Source organism: Nilaparvata lugens, chromosome 2 (assembly GCF_014356525.2).
Source record: "Nilaparvata lugens isolate BPH chromosome 2, ASM1435652v1, whole genome shotgun sequence".
Lineage (NCBI taxonomy): Eukaryota > Metazoa > Arthropoda > Insecta > Hemiptera > Delphacidae > Nilaparvata > Nilaparvata lugens.
The window spans coordinates 47,373,407-47,395,835 of record NC_052505.1 but is presented as its reverse complement, the minus strand read 5'-3'; the positions used below and the strand labels follow the sequence as shown (position 1 = coordinate 47,395,835).

The 22,429-nt window shown below is 35.2% G+C and overlaps 1 protein-coding gene across 1 annotated transcript; it reads right to left on the bottom strand.

Moving 5' to 3' along the window:
* Positions 1-18,247: 18,247 nt before the first annotated feature.
* LOC120349630 (craniofacial development protein 2-like) lies at positions 18,248-19,147 on the bottom strand. The gene has a single exon (XM_039420102.1). The coding sequence runs from the start codon at positions 19,145-19,147 to the stop codon at positions 18,248-18,250; it is 900 nt and encodes a 299-aa protein (XP_039276036.1).
* Positions 19,148-22,429: the final 3,282 nt, after the last annotated feature.

Genomic DNA, 22,429 nt, shown 5'->3' with positions numbered 1-22,429 from the left:
ATAAACTTGGCTGGTGTACCGATTAACATTTGAATTATATTGATTTTGGGTATACGATTGATCCGACCAGTGATTTGGTATTGCCATCACAGATTGTATACCATGTAAATGGTTTATCATGTGTTTACAACCAGTTATTGGTTGGGTGGCGAGTGCCATTCTGACTCGGGAAGGTAGCTTTTTCAAGATTATATTTGCTAAAGCAGAATCGTTTATCGGCTCATCTTGCTGAGAATTCTTGAACTGTAGGGCAGTGATGAAGGTAGTATATGCACCATCTAAATTGGGATTGAAATCGCATGATATAATGTCTGCTAGTGCGTCCATATGTTTACTTCTGCTCCAATACTGTTCTAGGAAGACAGCGATAAACTCCTCCAACGATGCAAATTTATGGGCTCTACTCTGAAAAAACAACAGGGGTTCACCACTCAGTAAGCTGGTTCAGCAGAGCTGCCACATATTCCAAGAGATGGGTGCAAGAGTTTGAACCAGTTTTATTTGGTCAATAAACAGTTGAGGTTGCAAATGGCAATCGGTATTATCAAATCTACCTAGTCCATTCAGTATACCATTTGAATTGATACTATCTGTTTGAATTCTATAGGGTTGGTGCTGGATCTGATTTTCTAATTCTGTTATTTTTTCTTGCGTTATTTGCCATTGATTATTACTTGCAGTTTTGTTAACTTCTATCTCTTGGTTTAATTGCGTTGAAGTTGATTTTTGCATTTGTAGAGTTCCATTTGAAGATTTACATGATTCTATGTTCTGATTAAGGTTACTTTGTAGTTGATTAATTTGTGTATACATACTGGCCTGTTTACTGTGAATAGCTGAATTGTACTAGTGTTTTTATCTACTATAGAAGTTATATTCTTGTTAGTGATTGTAATCTGTTTCTGAATTTCCTGTTGACAATCAGCTTCAAGGCTTGTCGCTAATTCTTGAATTGGCGCAGTGTTTTGTACTGTTAGGTTATCTATTCTTTCATTTAATTCACATGTAACGGTTTCTATTCTTTCTGCTAATCCTGCTGTGATTTTTCCCTGATTTTCCTTTTGTAAATTTATCATCACCTTCAATTCCTCCCTATAATTCTCTACCTTGCTGTCAATAGTGTCCAACCTACATTCCACTGACTGTACTGCGTTCACTGCCTCCTTCATACCCTGCTCTACTGCCTGTTTATTTGAATCTTTAATTGCTGTGTTTTCTTTTTTAATCTCCTGCATCATATTACTCATTGCATTTTGTAACATGATATTGAACATACTGCTGGTCTGTTCCATCATTACCTTTGTTAATGGATCTAATTTGTTTGCATTGGCGATTTTAATCTGGATGTTACCTTGAATGATGCTATCGCTGACAAATATTTAGAGTGCTTAAATAGTCATGGTCTAGAGCAGCTTATAGACATTAACACTAGGGTTAGCGGCCTCTCCTCAACCTGCATTGATCATTTTTCCTATCGCTCCACTCATCTTATCATTGACAGAGTTGCCGTGATTGAAAACTTTATTACAGATCACCAAGCCATAGCGGGTGTATTGCCAATTAGTGGAGGCAAACAAAATATACAGGTATCGGAAGCTGATAAAATTAACTATAATTTGCTAAGTGAAATGTTGAGGCAGCAGTCCTGGCAAAGTGTCTATGAGCTGGATGATACAAATGAGGCATTCAACAAATTTTACGAATTGGTTGGTAGTATGTTGAAAAAAGCTACTAAGCGCATTAAATACAACACCAATCTCAAGCTGATAAAACCTTGGATGAGTCCTGGTTTAACTAATAGTGTTGCTGTTAGAGATAAACTCTATAAACAACATAAAAGAGAATCAAATAATGTCGTAATTAAAAATAAATTTTTGTATATGAAAAATAATGTAAAACGATGGGTGAAGGAGGCTAAATATAACTATTATTCAAACAAACTGAATCAATATGATAAGAATCAAAAAAAAAAAAAAATGGGAAGTTCTCCACTCCTTGCTGCACGGGGATAGTAAGATCAACCATGAACTTCATTTGAATGAAGAAGGTAGTGTTATAACTGATAGTAATAATAATAATAATAATAATAATTTATTTATTCTCAATAAGCTCAATACAAGAAAATGTAAAATACATGCATATAAAAAACAAATAAACAAGTTTATAATATACATAACTGCATAGTAACGAATCAAACCAAATTTAATATTACTTATTGAGAAAAATACAATCCAGCACGTAAGATGCAACTTACGGACCGCTGGAGGGAGTCTAACACACTATTTTACTAAAGCAATAGAATGGACTGAAAAAAAAGAAAAAAGAGAGATAAGAAAAACATTTATGGGCTGTAATCAAAATAGGATATTAGTATTTAATTAATAAAGAGATGATGCTAATTAGAGAAAGCAAAAGAAAATCATTAAAAATAGAGATTCAAATTGTGTGAAAAGATTAATTTATTGATTTATGTTGCAAAAAAAAAAACGGTAAGAAGAGCAGGGAAAATACAAAAAAAAATAAAGAGGAGAAAAAATAAAAAGTAAAGCAAGATAACAGAATGGAAAGGAAAATAGACAGATTAAACAATAATTATGAACAAAAACTCTAGAGCTTCGGGAGTGAGTGACAAAAGCCAAATTTTAATTAATCTCTTAATCTTATTTCCACAATTACATGCAGCAATGGCATTCTTGACCTCAAGCGGCAAAGCATTATAAAATCTAGGTGCCAGGAAAATGAATGTTTTACGAAAAAGAGTGCAATTGGGTTTAGGACATCTGACTTGGGAAGCCGCAGTCCGCCTGGTCTGTCGAAGTGCGGTAACAGGCTGACAGTAATCAATTGTCACACCTCTATTTCCACTTATATTGAAGAACAATGACAAAACCTTGAATACATATAGAACCTAACAGGCAAAATTCTAAGATGACAGAACAGTGGAAATGTATGATCATCAACCTACTGCCCGTTATCAATCTTATAAAAGCTTTTTGAAGTTTAATAATTGGATCCTGGTTAGCGTAATAGGAGCTTCCCCAACATGTGATTCCATATTCAATTTTGGAATGTACAAATGAAAAATAAAGTTCCTTCATTACATTAAAATCGCACAAATATTTGATGCGATGGAAAATCATCAAATAGAACCTTAAAGACTTCTTTAGAGTTTCAATTTGTTGCCTCCAATTCAGATTTTCATCCAGTGAAAGACCCAAATATTTGATAGTCTTTGCTGGGCTGATACTGGGACAGTCACAGCTAGAATAGGAACAAACCGGAGAGTGAAAGCGCAGTGGAGCAGGCAAGTCAGCACTTCCAGAGAGACTGAACATCATATAATTAGTTTTGGCTACATTAATTTTAAGTTTGTTACATGTAAACCATAGAGATATTTTGTTCAAGTCAGACTGCATTTTCTGATGTAAATCTTGAAGGTTATTACTTTTATATGAAAGAGCAGTGTCGTCCGCAAAAGCAGTTATCCGTCCATTCAATTCACCATTATACAAATCATTTACAAAAATTAAGAAGAGAATAGGGCCAAGAACCGAACCTTGCGGCACACCACAAGTTATGGGTAATACTTCACTTGCAACGTTTCTGATCCTCACATACTGTTTCCTACCCTGTAGGAAGGACTTAAACCAATCTAGTGGAATTCCCCTTACACCAGCACTCTCCAGCTTGCGGAACAGCAGACTATGATTAACTGTATCGAATGCTTTACTAATATCCAGGAAGATTCCCGCTGTTTTGCCACTACAGCCACTGTTTAATCCTGAATAGACATATTCCAAAAGATGCTGTAAGGCAATTTCTGTACAAAGATTTTCCCTGAAACCGAACTGGCAGGCCGAAAAAAAGTTGCAGCTATTGAGGAATGAAAGTAATCTAGTTTTTATAATTTTTTCAAATAGTTTTGACATGACTGGTAATAATGAGATGGGTCTGTAGTTTTCTTTACTGAGTTTATTTCCTTTTTTGAAGATGGGAACAACAGTAGCTGACTTCAGTATTTCAGGAAAACAACCAGATACCAACGACAAGTTAAACAAATATAAAAGAACTGAAGAAATAGAAGAGAAGTTATCTTTAAGGATTCTAGCAGTCACAACATTGTCACCCGAACTTTTACGAGTAGAAAGAGAGTCAACAAATGATTTGAGTTCAACAAGTGTAACAGGGCTGAAAAAAATAGATTTATGGCTAGTTTTAATTCTGAAGGACTCTGAAGATTGTGCCTGAATATGGGTGGGTAAAGCAGGAAAAGAATCAGAAAGATTCTTAGGCATTTCAATAAAGTATTTATCCATTACGTCAGAAACTAGGCGGTTGTCATCAATTAAAATACCATTCTCCTGCAACACAATATCCGTATCTTTATTATTGTCTTTTACTGGCAAAAGTGTTTTTATTGTTTTCCATTTTTCTCGGGGGTTATGTTTTTGAATGAATAACTGTGAAGAGTAAAATAGAAGTTTGGCCTCTTTCACCCATACTTTTATTTTATCTTTCATATTTACGAATTTTCTTTTGAGGATCAAATTGTTTGGATCATTTTTATGCATCTTATGCAAATTGTCTCTTACATAAATGGCATTGGACAAACCAGGAGTCATCCAGGGCTCTAACATTTTTATGTTCTGTTTGTATTTAATATTTTTTTGTGATTCTACAATACAGTTATTTAAGATTTGATAAAAAATATCAAATGCTTTGTTAGTTTCGGGTTCTTCAAAGACAGGTTTCCAATTTTCATATTTTAATAAGGTACTAAAACGCTTGTGGTCCAATTTTTTAAATTCAGACTGCTGAATCCTTCTCTTTTCAATAACTATAGGCAAAATACAAGCCACCGCCCGGTGATCCGTGATTAGGGTTTCAATGACAGCAACTTTGTCAATGACAAAAAGATTTGAACGATATGATAAGTGGTCAATACAGGTTGAAGATGACCCCACTACCCTCGTCCCTATATCTATTAACTGCTGCATACCATTTCCATTGAGACAATTTAGATACGAATCACTATAAACATCCGAAACACTAACATTTAGGTTAACATCCCCTAGACAATATAAATCTGAGCTCCTGGTGGTAGTCAATAATCTATCAAAACTGGCAATAAATGTATGCCGATCACCTAGGTGAAATCTGTACAAACCTAACACATTAAATAAATAATTCTTGTATTTACAAAAAAGTAACAGTGAGTCACAGTCAGCAATGCAACAATCCTTTTTAGTGGCAGTAATAGAAGAATGAACAAAGATCACAACACCGCCCGCCCTCGTCACAGAACCAGCCGCAGCAAAGCTTTCATATCCGACAATATTATATAAATTTAATTCATTCATATCCTGCAACCAGGCTTCACTTAAAATTATTATATGTGGCTTGGTTATTAAATTATTAATGTATGAAAGGAAGTTATCAAAATTAGTATTTAGGCTTCGGATGTTTTGATGGAAGAACAAAATACCAGAATCCGAATAAAAAAACTCATTCACTTCATCAATTGAGCTTAAAAGAGTCGTTTCAGAATTATTCATTCGCTAACTTTGAAGTTTAAATTAACTAGCATCAATCAACAATTGCACTCTTTTCCATAAATTTGATATAAATGGGGGAAAAATAAATGAATCTTTTGAACAAATGAAAATCAATTCGGCAAAAGCAGCTCCACCAGAACATAACATGAATAGAAGAAAACAGTTCAAACTAACATGATTGATAATAAACAACGATAGACCGCTACAAAAATCTGTTATCAATTCGACTGGGATAGCCATCACAATCATAACGGAGCTGATAAAGCTCTGAACTGAGTGATAAAATTTGTGTCACCAGTACTATGCTTTCCAATGCTGAAATTGTTATCATTACACAAAAATTGAGATAAACCAACTAGAGCACATCGCTTGACCCAATGTGCACAATTGGATTCATAACCTCTACGATATACTATTATCAAATAATATAAGTAATATAAAACGTTTGACCAACTAGAGAAATCAATTTTATATAGGAGAGAAAACAAACAATGAAAAATTAAACATTCCTTATTTCTACCCGAATAGTGAAAGCGAAATTTTTGCAATAAACGAAAGTCATTGATATTTTCCTCTAGTGTTGAAACATTAAGAAAAAACAATTTACAGTCTATCGAGATCACTCAACGACGATATTTTCACAATCGGTTTACCCTGCTCCTTCCTCATTAGTATCTTCCCGTTCTGCACCCACAGATAAGCATAGTCATATTTCTTCTTAGCCTCCCTGGCAGCTGCAAAAATTCTTCTCTGCGCCGGACTTAGACTCTCGTTGATGTAGACTACTGCCTGCTGCTGGAATCCAAGGTCCTGCGTCGATAAATTACGCTTAACCTTTCTCCTCGCCACCACCGAGAACTTGTCCTCTCTCCTGACAAATTTCACAATAATACCAGCAGGCCGATTGTCTCCCTTAGGTTTTCCCAGTCAATGGCAGACGTCAATTTTTTCTCTTGTTATATTAACATCAAGAGCATTACACACTCTCTTTACAGTTTCATACACATCCTCGTTTTTCGTCTCTGGTACTCCATAGATTTCAAGTGTATTGGAGCGTGTGTACTGTTCAGCATCTTCGAGCCATGTCTCCAAGTCACAAACTTTCCTCTTAAGGCTTGCATTCTCTTTTTTCAAGTCCTCAATTAATCTAAGGCACTCATTTATTTTCAAAGTTTGATTAGTAATTGTATTAGTCTGGTCGTCAATCTTACTGTTTGCAAACTCGAAAGAAGCATTAAATTCCCTCTCCATTCGCTTCCTATCCTCTCTGGCCTCCTCTAGCATAAATATCACTTGTGATATGCTGGCATTGCCATCCTCAGCAGAAGACACAGCACTCATACTCTGCCTCCTCAACTTGGAACAAGGTGGGCATCTCCAAATCTGACCCTCGTTGACAATACATTCCACGTCTGCCTTGGTCATGTTAACACATTGAGGATGACTTAGTTTTTTACAATCACTACATGCAAGTTTGCTTCTAGTCGCCGGAATTGCAGCCTGGCATATTGTGCATGCAGATTTATCAGCCATATCAATCAATAAATTTTATGAAAGAACACGGTTTAATAGATAACAAATTAAAATATTATATGCGCCGAGTAAGCGAATGACTATGGAAAATAAATTTGAAATGAAATATATGGAAATCAGGGTAAATATGACAATAGAAGGTAGTTGAAAGGAAAATTGCGTCAAGAGGGCTATCGTGAAGTCTTTATACGGATATTGAATGGGAAGCCCCTGAAACTGGAAGAGGAATACGACAGACAAAAGAAAGAAGGAAAGTGGATGCAAAGAATAGAAAAATTACGTGAATTATTGCGAAATAGAGAGTAAATAATAGAAAATAGCTTGAATAACTTTACGTGTAGAAGCTATCTCTTGTCGACCTGTAGAGTAGTGCAGCAACAGATAACAGAGCACTTGAAAAACAACGTCCTATCGCTTCAGAATCCAGAACTCGACTGATAGTAAAACAGTAGCAGGCATCTTCAATGAATACTTTATTCAGGTGCCTGAAAGGCTTTTGCAGTCTTGTCCTCCAATATCAGATGATTTGATCAAGCAGTACTCTGATGAATTTAAGAGTGAACATTGTACTAAGAGTATTTTCATGGCTCCTGTAAGTGAGGCCGAACTTTGTAAAATTATAAAAAATCTTCCAATAAATAAGAGCTCAGGAATTGACATAATTACAGCCAGAATACTAAAAGATAATCTCTCATATTTCTCTAAAATATTACTTCATCTGTTCAACTTATCTATAGCTTCAGGTCAATTTCCAGACATCTTAAAGATTGCTACTGTCATACCAATTTTCAAAAAGGGAGATCAGTTCTCAAAAAGTAACTATCGCCCAATCTCTCTCTTACCTACTCTATCAAAAGTTTTTGAAAAGCTGATTAAAAAAAGATTATTGCATTTTTTGGACTCTCACAATTTCTTCTCAAAACCACAATTTTTTTTTTAGACAGAACCTCAATACAGAGTATGCATTGCAAAATTTTCTAAAAACTATTTATCTTGGTCTGAATAGGGGATGTGGGGGCAGGGCTGCGGGCCTTTTTATTGATATCAGTAAGGCATTTGAAACAGTTAACCACAGTTTACTGCTTCATAAGTTGTGGAGGGCGGGCATTAGGGGGGTGGCATTGGAGTGGCTGAGATCATTTTTGCAGGGTAGAAAGCAAGCTGTTAGAATTGAAAAGGTAACTAGTAATCTGATGGAAATCCACTATGGAGTGCCACAAGGCTCTGTCCTTGGACCCATCTTATTATTGGTTTACATCAATGACTACTTGTTCAGGGGTGAATTTAAAGGTCAGATTTCGCTGATGACACTGCCCTGGCATATTCAAACACATTAGATCATCTTCGGTTGGATATGCAACATGATCTCAATAAATTGACATTATGGTTCACCTGTAATAAGCTCTCAATGAATGTTCAGAAAACCAATTACATTTTGTTCAGTCTTATGGGCAGTCTAAGTTTTGCAGATCCCATTTAACTGCATACATGCATTTGTAATTCTGATCATTGTAATTGCCCAATTGTTAAAGGTGAGAATACAGTCAAATATTTGGGTGTTTTCCTTGACCAAAATGTGTCATGGAAAGCCCACATCTCATACTTGAAAAAGTCATTGCATTTCTACCTGAGAACTATGTACCAATTAAAGGGTCTTTGTAACCTTAAAGCTTTGAAAGATGTCTACCATTCATTTGCTCACTCTAGAATTAATTATGGTTTGGGCTGTTGGGGTGGCACCTACTATTCAATTATGAGTCCTATAATCAAACTCCAAAAATCACTCATAAGGATTGTAGCAGGAGTGGGTCGCCACGATCATACATTCCCCCTTTTCTGTAGACTTGGTATCCTCCCCATAAGACATTTGTATGTGCATAAAGTCTTGTCAATTTTCTATTTAGTGAGTGGGAATGATGGCGTAACTATTGATTATTGTGATTCAGTTACTGGCCCTTATCGTACGAGGCAGGCTGATGGGTTGTTTGTCTGGGGTGTCAGGCCAAACAGCACTTTATTTGAAAAAACCTTTCTTTTTCTAGCACCAAAATTTTTCAATCAGTTACCTTCCTCAATGAAAACCCTTTTCAACTGCCACAATAAAATAATAAAAATGAAATTGCATCTGAAAAAATGGCTTCTTTCAATTAGCACAGAAGGATTGGAAACCATGTACTCTGTCGCTGCCTAATGTATCTAACTTCCATGCACATTCTATGTACAAAACACTGTCCTCTTGCAGAACAAAATTATATAATATACACATGGACTATTACAAAAATGATGTACATAATATTACGCTCATACAAAAATTATATCTAATGATTTCCATGTAAATCTATCTAAACTATTACTATGGAGGCATATATATGTGTAGGTATTTATATATGTATATGTATTTAGTTTCTATTTTTCATAGAACTAACAGTTTAATTCAATGCTTGTTTTGTCCGGTGCTCCTGTATGCGGACGTGACCTCTCTCTTAAGGTCATTTGCATACAGTAATGACTTATTTCTGCAAGTATGTATATGTATCTTTGTAACTTGTGAATCTCTATCTTGAGTTGCTGTCCACTGTTATTTTATTGTATCTCTAGTAGAGTAGTCTGTTTGATGTATTTTTCGTTCGCAGTGTAGCTCTAGTAGAGTAAGCCATTAGCTGTATTGTTTTTTTTTCTTTCTGCTTCTTTGTTTTCTTTTTCTTCTCATTGTATTTCTATATTGGAGCAGAATGATAATACTAAGTGCTTAGTTTTCTATTACTCTTAGTTTCACATGTTTTGTATTTTTTTCACGCAGAAATAAAGTCAATTTTTTATTATTTATTATTACTATTATTATTATTAATTCTGTATCTGACAACATGCTTTGTTTCGCCAGATGCGACAAAGTGGGATCTGGACAACCACCATTCATATACGAGACTTCAGAGTTTGTGGAAGTGTGGTTCATGTTACTAATGTGTGTTAAGTGCAATTTGAAAAAGTGATAAATATTACGCAATGAGGCCTTTACAAGGGTCACAAGATGGGATTCACAGACAATAGCTATGTGCAGTGTGTTTCCTGCTACAAACTCTGCCAGGTATTTACAACTTAAACTCTCATGATATATTAATATTGTTCATGTGGAATTGTCAATTTCTGACTAGCTTATTGATTGTAGCTTATATTATTCTCAAACCGGCTTATATTTAAAATATTAGTGACTAGACAAATTCAGCAGTTTTGGCCCATGAAGAATTTTAAAATACGATTTCCAATAATAATAAAATCTTACAAAATAATTCTTCTTTGATTAAAGCTGTTGATTCCCAAAAAAATAGTTTTTCTACTTGCTTGCAGTCCCAAGTAAATTCTTACTGCCTATCATCCATTCATGACAAATCTCAGTATGTATTGACTTGTCTATAATTATCAGTGATATACAGTCTTGATTTACTCTCAATAATGATTTTATGAGCTCTGTTCTCATCACCAGTCCCACGTTGAATGTGCCATGTTTATGTCACATTATTTCTTTCAATAACGGGTTGCCCTGCTTGACTGCAGTCAATAGAGCATGAGTAATAAATTATATAACCCTGGTTGTGGCTCTTGGAATATATATTATACCAATTTCTTACTGGCTGGCCCAGGAGCTCCCGCAATTCTATGCTCTTGCCGGTTACTGACGTCGGCTGTTCCAATAGTTCACAATTTCTGTGACTGACTTGTAGAAATTCACAAGTATAGATGCGAAAATTTGTGCTGCTACAACTTAAAGCTATGAATTTGAGACTCTTCTGGTCGTATATAATGATGATAGATAATTTATATAAACCTCTGGAACGTACTATTTTCAAAGATTTAGCTATCAATGCTGTATATTGCCGTCTTAACCAACTTATTCGGTAAAGAATGGAGTTGGATGGTAAACTTATTAATATTTCAATACTGGTAACTAGATAAATAAAAATGAGATTGGTCATGCATGGAAGTAGGGGAACAAATGAAGGATACACCATAAAAATTGTAAATACTCATATTACACAAAAAAATCAACGAATAAGTAAATATAGACATATGTAGAGCTTCTTCTTCTTCTTTGTCTCTCCCCAGTATGCCTTACAGCGTTGGGGTAGCCTCGGTCCACTTCCTCCATTTATCCCTATCCATCGCCATCCTCCTCATCTCCGGAACCATCTTCCCTCTTCTTCTCCCTATCTCCTCAATGCGATCCTTGTATGAATACCTCGGGCGCCCCACCGTTCTTCTTCTCTGTACTCTAACATTTACAAACTGTTTTGCCTTGCTTTCGTCCCTCATCCATTGTACATGTCCATACCAACCCAGCTACCTTGTTTCTATTCTTTCCCCAACATCTCTCATTCCCACTTCTTCCCTTATTCTAGTATTTCTTACTCTATCCCTTCTAGTCTTACCAACTGTCTTTCTGTGGCATTTCATCTCCACAGTCCTTATCTTATTTTCGTGGCTTGATTTTATTGGCCAACTTTCGCTTCCATATAGCATGATGGGCTCTATTATTGTTCTGTACACCTGGTTCTTTATCTTTTTATCAAGCTCTCTTTTTCCAAATATACAGTCTTTTATTGCATAGTAGGCAACAGCTCCCTTTCTCACTCTGTTCAGCACCTCCCTATCAATCCTTCCATCCTCCGAAATCATTGTACCCAGGTATTTATATTTCTCCACCTGTTCCATCTCCTCTCCATTCACCATAATATGCATATTATCTCTCATTCCTTTTGACACTGCCATCACCTTGCTTTTCTTGACATTTAAGACCATATGCCTTGATTTCAATTCCTCTGCCCATTCAGTTGTTGCCTGTTGCAATTTTTCTTTTGAATCACAAATCAAGACAATGTCATCGGCGAACAGAAGAGCTCTTGCACCGATCGGCCTCATATTCCAGTAACCCACCAGCATGTTCTGTGTTCTTCTTTTACATATTTTGTGTATTTCATCTATGATTAGAATGAATAGCAGAGGACTGAGGCTGTCACCCTGTTTCACGCCTTTTTCCATGGCAAACTCCTCTGACACTCCTCCACAAATGTGCACTCTTGCCACCATTCCTTCATTCACACTAATAATTACATTGATAAGCTCAGTGGGCACTCTCTTTCTATGCAATACCCTCCATATTAGGTTTCTTGGGACTGTGTCGAAAGCAGCCTTCAGGTCTAAAAAGGCCAGGTATACATATAATGATCTTACTTCGCACATATTACTTTAAATGAATAATTGACGAAAGATTTTCATTTACTTTAGAGAATCGATTTTAATGTCAATTATAATATAAATCTCAATAAATCTTAAACTGTACAAATATGAACATTCAATGATTCTCTCATCAGCTCTGCTGTTAGTTTGATAAACAACATTAGTAAATTATTAACAAGTCATATGGTTGATACACAACTATAACATGATATGATTAGAAAGAAGAAGCGTGAATGTAGAGCAACCAGCTTCTTACATCTCCCCCCCTTGAACGAGAAACTTCCTCGAAGGTGTCAATTTGCTTGAGTGACAGATGATTGGTTCACTCCCATTGATTCCGCAGGCCACTTCATACATTGAGTTTGATATTCTTCTTATAATGGGGAATGGTCCACTTCTAACTTCATCTAATTTATTTCTATTCAACTTGTTCCCTTTTTCTATATACACTAGTTCTTTTTCCTTGAAACCATATATTCTTCTGTTCTTATCACATCTCAGTTTGTTCTGTTTGTGGTTTAAATTGGAATTTTTTATTGCTTCTTCTTTGTCTATTTGTAAGTTTCGTTTTTTCCTCAGTTGTGATGGTATTATTCCCAAATCCTCTCCCAATAGCAGATATCTTGGTGTAAATTTAGTAGTGCTATGGATTGTCTTCTTGTATTCTGATGTGCAACTTTCCGCTATTTTCGACCACGTCTGCGTTCTTCCTTCTGGACTATTCACTTTGCATCTAATACAATTCACCAATGTCTGGTTTAGCCGCTCATTAAGACCATTTGATTGTGGGCAATCTACCGATGTGAACACCATTGTAACACCTTTTTCGAGTAGGTAATCTCTAAACTTTTTTGATTTGATAGACGCATATTGATCAGCTAATAGGATCTTGACAGAATGGTTTTGTAAGATAGGATCTAGCAAACGAATGTATTCTTTAGTAGTTTGACCGCTGGAGCTTGAAGTGAATGCATATCTAGAGAAGTGATCGACCAATATGTGTAGGTATCGTTTTGTTGAGTTGTTTCCACCAAACCCTCCAACAGTATCTATCGACATGATCTCATACGGTTCACTAGCTGGACCCAATTGTGAAAGTAATCCTATTGAGCGACCTCTTCTTGTTTTATTCTTCTTACATATATGACACGAATCACAATAGCGCTTGACCATTTCATCCATGTTGGAAAAGTAGTAATGTGGACGTATGTGTAATAATGTGTGGTGAGTTCCGATATGTCCTAGTTGAAAATGAATTTTCTCAATCAATTCTTTACCCTTTTCTTGAGAAAGGAAGATTCTTTTGTTTCCTTTCATACATTTGTAGAATATTTCCTCTTTATATTCAACATTCCTATTATTCATTATTGCTTCTTTGTTTTTTTCTTGATCGTCTTTTATTTCTTGTATAGATATCAAATTCACAACTGTTAAAATGTCTTCATTTCCTTCAAAGTGCTCTAAAACTGGATTTCTATATATCAATGTGAAATCATATTGCGATAGGTAGTATACAAGATCTCCCAATTCTTCATCGGTTCGTGCTTTCACTCTGAGATTCTCCAATGGTTTTGTGGTCTGTGATCACTGTAAACTTCTGTCCTATCAACCAATATTGCCAATACATAATTGTCTCTTTTATAGTCATACATTCCAGATAAATAGCTTTTTTCTTCTTTTGAGCAGGGCTCAGTTTTTTTGAAAAATATGCTACTGGATGAAGCTCATTATTTTCTTTTGGTTGTTTCAGTACAGCTCCAAATCCCTCTCCACTGGCATCGGTGAAAATGAATACTGGTTTTTCATAATCATAAATTTGTAATACGGGACTAGAACATAAGTATTTCTTCACGTTTTGGAAAGCTTTATCACATGTCTCTGACCAGATAAAAGGTATGTCCTTCCTCAGTAGATTGTGTAAAGGTTCTAGAACTTTCACTGCATTCTCTATGTATTTATAATAGAAATTTATTTTCTCCAAAAACTGGCGTACATTCTTCTTGTTTTTCGGTTGTGGGAAATTTTCAATTGCTTTGAGATTGTCAGTGAGTGGACGGACTGAGTTATTTTCAATTATGTGTCCCAAATATTAATTGAACTCCTTGCAAAGTTACATTTTTCCAATTTCAGCTTGAACCCTTCTTTATAAATCGCATCAAGTACGAGGTTTATATGTTTCAGGTGTTCCTCAAATGTCTTTGAAAATATTAAAATATCATCAATGTAGCAAGTACAAAAATCAGTCAACTTATTTTTTTGTAAAGTGTTACCCAATATTCTTTGAAAAATTGCAGGCGCGGTCTTCAAACCAAATGGTATCCGTAACCATTGATAATGGCCTTCGTGGGTCACAAATGCAGTTTTCATTCTCTCTTCTTTTTTTATTGGTATTGTCCAGAATGCTGAATTAACATCAAGTACTGTGTACCATTTACAATTACCAGCCTTCACTGTTATATCTTCTATTCTTGGGAATGGTTGTGGCTCTGGTATTACAATTTTGTTCAGTTCCCAGAAGTCAATACATAGCCGTGATTTTTTTTTTCTTCTCGTTTGAAGGCAAGTGTAACAGGAGATGCAAATGGTGAAGTTGAATATTCAATCAATCCTGCCTCTAAAAGTTTTTAAATTTGTTGTTCTATTTCTTTTTTATCTGGGATACATGTTCTGTATGGCTTCTTAATAATATATCTATCTTCTGAAAGTTTGATTTCTGCCTCTGCATGTTTTACCTCACCTACATCATATTTGTGTTTTGCAAATAGTGATTCATAACCTTCAATCAGCCTTGTTATTGTTTGTCTCTTTTCAGTATCAAGATAATTCAGATTGCTTTCCATATTTACAGAGAAGACAGATGACTCATAATTCAATCTTCCAACATCTGTTTTGTCATCAACCTTCTGTAAAATTTCTAAATTTTCATTCTGTATCAATTTGAACTTTTTTATTGCATCCAATCCAAGAAGTAAGTCATAAGAGAAATTATTGTTCTTCACAACATATACATCTAATATTTCTTCGATTTTATTGATTTTCATTGGAATTTTGGCCCGGCGATTTGTAAAATTCACACCACTAATAGTTCGAAAAAGGTTATGGTCGTTCATAAGTTTTGTCTTCAGCTCATCAACAATTTTCTGATTTATTAGAGTGATATTTGAGCCACTGTCATAAACCCCTTTTACAATCTTCTTTTTATCAACTAGTACATTAACTGTAATCAATGGAATGAACTTACACGCCGGCTTATTCAGTTTTTTGAGTTATCAACATCGAGTGTATTTTCCTCACAGGTTGTGAAATTCACTGTTTTATTTTTATTCCTACAGATCTCTGCAGGATGAAAGCGATTTGGTTTTCCCAAGGCTGTACATACAGAACAAGGAGTCTTCTTTCTTCTTATCTCTTCCATCTTGGTTGAGTCTTTTTTCTGGCTATTTATATGACTATGTCCGTTTGAGTTTGTGAATGAATCATATTTTTGAATCTCATTCATCAGATCTTCTGTGGTCTCGATATTTTCCTTATCTAATCTATCCTGAATATGAACTGGTAGTCCCACAACAATATGTGAGATTCTAGATTCATCTGTCATAGTTCTCTCACATTCAAGCAATAATCGTTCCTTCTTCAAAGCATAAATCCAAAATTTTCAATGTATTTGAATGAATATGCATATCTCACATTTGACCAGCCTTTATTAGAAAAAGTTTGGAGAAATGTTTTTGACCACAAATTCCAATTTTTCAATCCTAATTTATATTTGTTGGAAGTATACCAATCTTCAGAACTCCCTTCTAAAAATAGTCTTAAACATGTTATTTTTTCTTCATTGTTGTGGATATTGTAATGGATACATTCTTTCTCGAAATCTTCCAGCCAGAATTTTGCATTTTGTCCAATTTTCCCCGAGAATTTTTCCAAAACAAATTTCCTATCAATATCAATTGTAGATCTGTCAACAAGATACAAGACTGGACCAAAAAGTGGAGAATGAAGCTCAATGAGGAAAAGTCGATTCATGTTAACTTCACCAACAAGAGAGCTGTGTACCTTCCAATCAACATCAATGGAATTAATATACCACATGAAAATCAAGCTAAATACCTAGGTATGACTCTTGATGCTAAGCTTCGCTGGAAAGAGCATGTCAAAAAGAAAAAAGAAGAACTGAACATAAAATACAAGAAATTCTACTGGCTTATTGGAAGAAACTCATCACTTTCAATACCAAACAAATTGCTCCTCTACAAGCAGATCTTCAAACCTGCTTGGACCTATGGAATACAACTATGGGGCTGCACCAAACAGAGCAACGTCACCATCATACAAAGATTCCAGAACAAGGTGCTCCGAAACATCGTTGATGCTCAACATGGTATCCTGTGAGATTCAAAGGTATGCAGAAAGTCATGAAGAACGGCTCCACCAACACACGAACGTCGAAGCAATCCAGCTGCTAGACAACGGAGGGTTGGTGCGGAGACTGAAAAGAAGGAAACCATTTGAATTGGTGTGCAGTGAAAGTGGTGTCTAGTGAAAAAGCAGAGCAGTGATTGAGTGAAATCTAGCTTAAGTAGTACAGTTAATAGATGTACATAATAATTATTAGTAGGTAGCAGTAGGAAATTCTAAAGAGAGTTTCACTGTAGTCCATATTATATACAATTAGTAATTAGGTTGATAAATTTGCTCATTAGTCTCAAGACTAGATAGCAATAGTAAGTGATTAAAAGAAAAAAAAAAAAAAAATATCAATTGAAAATTCACTCTTACCTTTTTTCGGCATGTTGAACAAAAAAATCGATTTATAATGATCTTACTTCGCACATATTACTTAAAATGAATAATTGACGAAAGATTTTCATTTAATTTAGAAAATCGATTTTAATGTCAATTATAATATAAATCTCAATAAATCTTAAACTGTACAAATATGAACATTCAATGATTCTCTCATCAGCTCTGCTGTTAGTTTGATAAACAACATTAGTAAATTATTAACAAGTCATATGGTTCATATGATTAGAAAGAAGAAGCGTGAATGTAGAGCAACCAGCTTCTTACATACATTCCTTCCCTTCTCAAGAAATTTGGCACACACACTTCTAAGGGAAGAGATATGCTCCTGGGTCTGCCTGCCCAGTCTAAACGCTGCTTGTTCTTCTTCTATATCATCTTCCACCACTTTCCACAGCCTCCTCTCAAGTATACCAGTGTACACTTTCATGGCCACCTGAGATAAGCTTACAGCTCTATAGTTATCACACTCAGTGGTAAGACCCTTCTTATGAATTGGGATTATAATATTCTTCCTCCACTGCACAGGGACTCTTTCCTGCTGCCATGCTTCATTGATTAAATCCAACAATCTATCAATCAATATATCTCCTCCCCATTTGATAAATTCTGGCACAATACCATCCTCTCCTGCTGCCTTGCTGACCTTCAACCTCTTAATGGATTCTTCTACCTCTTCTCTAACGATTCCACTTGTTATTCCATCTATCTCATCCATCATTTGTTCGAGCTCATATTCATTATCCTCATTCTGATCATCATCCCTGTGAAACTTATCCTCATAGAATCTTCTCCATCTATCAAGTACCTCTTCTGTCTGTGACACCAACCTTCTTTCTTCATCAGCTATTGTTCTGATCTGCTTTCCATATTTTCCTTTTAAACACTTGACAATTTTCCAAAATGAACGACCATTATCATGTCCATGTTGGTGTTGCAGATCTTGACCAAATTCTTCCCATGAATTAGTTTTTGCCAACCTTATAGTTCTCTTTGCCTCATTCCTTTTCTCAACATACATTCTGTACTCCTCCTGCCTCTTAGTCATCATGTACTTTCTGTATGCTTTCTTTTTCTCTTTCACTTTCATCTGAACCTCCTCTGTCCACCATCTTGTCCTTCTCTTAAACCTTCCCAGCCTTTTTTCGCCACACACTCCCTTTGCAGCACCTGTAATTAGCATCTTTCAGCTCATTCCAGAAACTATCTACATTATTACAGTTGTTCTGCATATTTGCAATCTTGTCTGACAACTCTGTTTTGTATCTTTCTCTGTTCTCAATACACCTTAGTTCTTCATGCTTTATTCTTGTGTATGTTTGCTGTTGCTCGACCTTCCTCTCTGCAAATCCAGTATCTGCCACTAGTAACCTATGGTCAGTGTCTAGTTCAGCTCCTCTAATGACTTTGACATCTTTGAAAGCATACCTGAGGTCACCCTGGTACAGAATATAGTCAATCATACTCTCAGCTTCCCTACCTTCTCCCACAAATGTGATCTTATGAATTCTTTTGTGTAAGAACCAAGTGTTTCCAATGAGAAGATTGTGCTGTGCTGAGTATTCAATTAGTCTTTGTCCATTGTTATTTCTTATTGTTTCACATCCATATTTTCCCATACTTCCGTGCCCGTCCTGTTGATCAGATCCAACTCTCCCATTGAAATCTCCCATCACCACAAGTTTTCTTGTTTCTTCAGCCTCTATGGTCACTCTATCTACTTGTAGCCAAAACTCATCCTTTTCAGCCACACTAGCATCTTCCATTGGGCCATACACTTGAATGATGCTTATTTTCTCTTCTAGGTCAAGATCCACTCTGATAATTCTAGGACTTACAGCCTCCCAGCTTTTAACTCTTGTGTTGGTGTCTCCATCCATGACTATAGCCACTCCACCACTAGCTCTTCTTCCCTCTGGTATTCCCGAGTATCGCATAACATACCCTCCATCCAAGTCCTTCTGTCCCACTCCCTTCCTTCTTGTGTCACTCAAGCCAAGTGCCTTTATCTTATACTTCTTCATCTCCTCTACCAACTCAACCTCTTTTCCTGTAAGCGTTTGAATATTCCATGTTCCAAATCGTATATATTTGCATTTCCTATCCTTCCTAAAACTCCGGTCCCGTCCAAGGCTATTTAATGTACTTTGAATCCAGTGTAATCGGACGTGTGGGGGATTAGCCCAACGACGTCTTCTTTGGAGTACTTCTTCGTCTGGCTCCTATCCTTCGACCTGTCCGGCATGGGTATCCCTTCTTCCACAATCAACCGCCGGCATAGCTCTCAGGGTCGTTGGAGCACGCAAACCCCTCCACCAACGACAAGGTGTTGTACTCCCCAGGAGGGGCATATGTAGAGCAACAAGCAAAAATAGTAAATATAAGAACAAAATATATCAAAAAGAAAGTATCACAGATTAGCTCTCTAGTTTTCTAGCACAAAACGTTACCATGTGCTTTTTAAATCATTAATCATATGCATTTATTTTACACAGCTCAGATGTTGACAAGAATCTCAAATATATCTTCTTTCCAAAATAATAAAAATAATCAATTGATAAATAATAAATCTCTAGATTCATATATTTTGATAATTTCCACTCACGTGCTGAAATTCTCAAGATGATGGTGGCAATCCGAATTTCCTGTCATCCTGGATTTTCTGGTGGTTGAAGTCGTCTTCTCCAAGGGAATAAATAAATATCTGAATGACTTAAGCTTTAATACAGCATCACTAAGTCTTATAGAACATTAATTAATGAATTTAGACTTTAAATCTCTCAAACGTACAATTTAACAAAAGGGACTTGTGCTCTATAAAAATTTGGTGGCATTCCAAGGTGGTGTCTGGCAAGCAAGTGGGCTCTGATCCACCCCTATTTTCTACAATCATACTTCCGACTTCCAAATTTGCATATATTTAAATATTCAGTTACTATGCCATTAAAAAGATCAAATAGTTCATGTCAATCCGCTAAGTTATTACCAATATCTTAGGTATTACATTTTATAATTACTCAGATTACATCCGATACATAAACTGAGTAGTGATAACTCATGAAATATTATCATTAATATAAATATCTATGGTTAAATTTGAATCACCTTGTTATTGCTGCCCATCAACTACTGTAATTTGATTGGTTCATCCAAAATTCATAAATGTATCCATGTGCCTACTGAATATACATACTTCTTCAATATTTTTATTTATTCTACGTGTTTTGTACATGCTCATTATAAATAATAAAGTTTTTTAAACTTTTTAAGTTGTTTTTCCATTTACAACAAGTTGCCATGTGGTTACCAAATCCTCTAGTTGAATGCTATTCATTTACAACAGAGTTTTGCCAAAGGTGTTTGGCTAGATTTCAAATTACACAGCTTGATCGATTATTAGGTTGCCGACCAGTAAGTATTATAGCCTAACCTCAAATTCCAATATTTTATATAATATAATAAATAGCAAATGAAAATTCTTTTCTATTTGGCTGTTCTAAAAGTAGCCATGATACCTGTTATTATCTAATCTTTCACTTGTTGCTATCGCACCAGGCGATAATAGAGCAGCTGTTTGCTTGAGACCTATAAAATCCTTTCATCAGCGATTTTGCTTGCTTATCCAAATTTAATCTATTACAACCGTATGAGAAACACAAATTAAAATACCTGAAATGACATTTCATTTAATAACTAAACATCCTAGACTTCATCCATGCTTCAGTTTCAGTTAGCCTACATGTATAGGTTAGACCTACTTGTACCTGTATTAATAATATTGAAAGGTTATTCCAGAATTATTTCCATTGAAATTATTTATTTTTAATAAAATTTCTATTTTTCTATTATTTTTTAAAGAAATTGGAATGGAATACCTATACCAAATAACTCAATTTCAGTTGTTTTGAAATTCAGATTAGTGTATCACAGCTCCATAATTAGCTGCCATTTCAGGTTTGTATAAAAATAAAATCTGATCTCAGTTATGGAAGCAAATTTCTGTATCAAATTATGAAGAAAATATATATTCTTGATTAATTTGACATTAAATTGATTATTTTATCAAGGAAATTATGAAATTTAGTCTTAGAAAAGAGTGGACTGTATAAATAGGATAGAATAAATCAAATTCTGAAAAAGAGAAACATTTATGAATATAACAGCAATGCACATAGAAAATAATCTATCTGGTTACCAAAATGGAATAATGAAATATAGTTACTGAACAAAACGTTTATGGTTTACCAGAGTCTATAATAAGTACTGTTCAATTTGAACCTACAATTGTCATTTTTAATAACAAACGACACCTAGGAAAATTGAAATGTAAATATGTTGAATTGCAAGGCTTCAAAATTTGATTGGTTTGATACCAACAAAAAGAAACAGGTAAGTTGAAATTAATCATAAGGTTATATGAAAAACAGTAGCCTATACTGAAATAGCCTAATTGCAAAATGCAGAAACTACAGCTTTAGCAATAATCAAACAAGAATAATAACAAAGGATTGAATAGGATTGATAACTGCAATGTTCACAGAACATTCATGAATTGCTTACAAAACTGACAAACAATTCTCAAGAGCAATTTGGCTAAGCAAATATAACTCAAAATAGAGTAAAGTTGACAACAAAATAAATAAATTCCTAACCTGAAAGATGGAAACAATAGATTAGGGCAGTATTAAAATACAAAGTAGGTGATACAAAATACTTACCTGCAGAACATAATGCAAGAGTCAAGGTCCCGGTTTGGTCTAGGGCCTTCAAAGACAGTGTGAGCTTCCGATAGCTCAAATGGAGACATCAGGAGAGAAACAAGATTCCAACTTGTTTGAAATGCCAATGAAACAGCACAGCAGCCAGTTGAAGAGGAAGAGTTTTCAATCAATGTTTCAGAGGAAATATTTCCCAAGTCTTGAAATTATCAGTTGCAATACTTGTAAAATGCAATTCACAATTGAGAGTTACACTAATCAGTGAGATTGGCAATATATCACAATAATTATCAATAGAATGAATGATGGGTAGAAACTTTCAGTCCCAAAGTTGCAAATGAAGAATTACTAACAAAGTTAGCACTTGATGTAAAACAAGAGTCTGCACTATGTAAAACAAATTTAAACTTGTAGAAAGACTTGGTGACGCACACAAGTGGCCATTTTGAGAATGCTGTAGTGGAAATGAAAATATGTAAACTGAAACAAGTGTTCAAATCTTGAAATACTAATAATAGTTCCACAGAACCAGTCAAGATTATCCAACAATTGAAATAACCAAACAGGGCGAGGTGAAATTTTCACAAG

What these genes read in the sequence shown, in the direction of transcription:
- LOC120349630 (XM_039420102.1), bottom strand. Translation starts at nt 19,147, where the DNA reads ATGAAGAAGTATAAGATAAAGGCACTTGGCTTGAGTGACACAAGAAGG.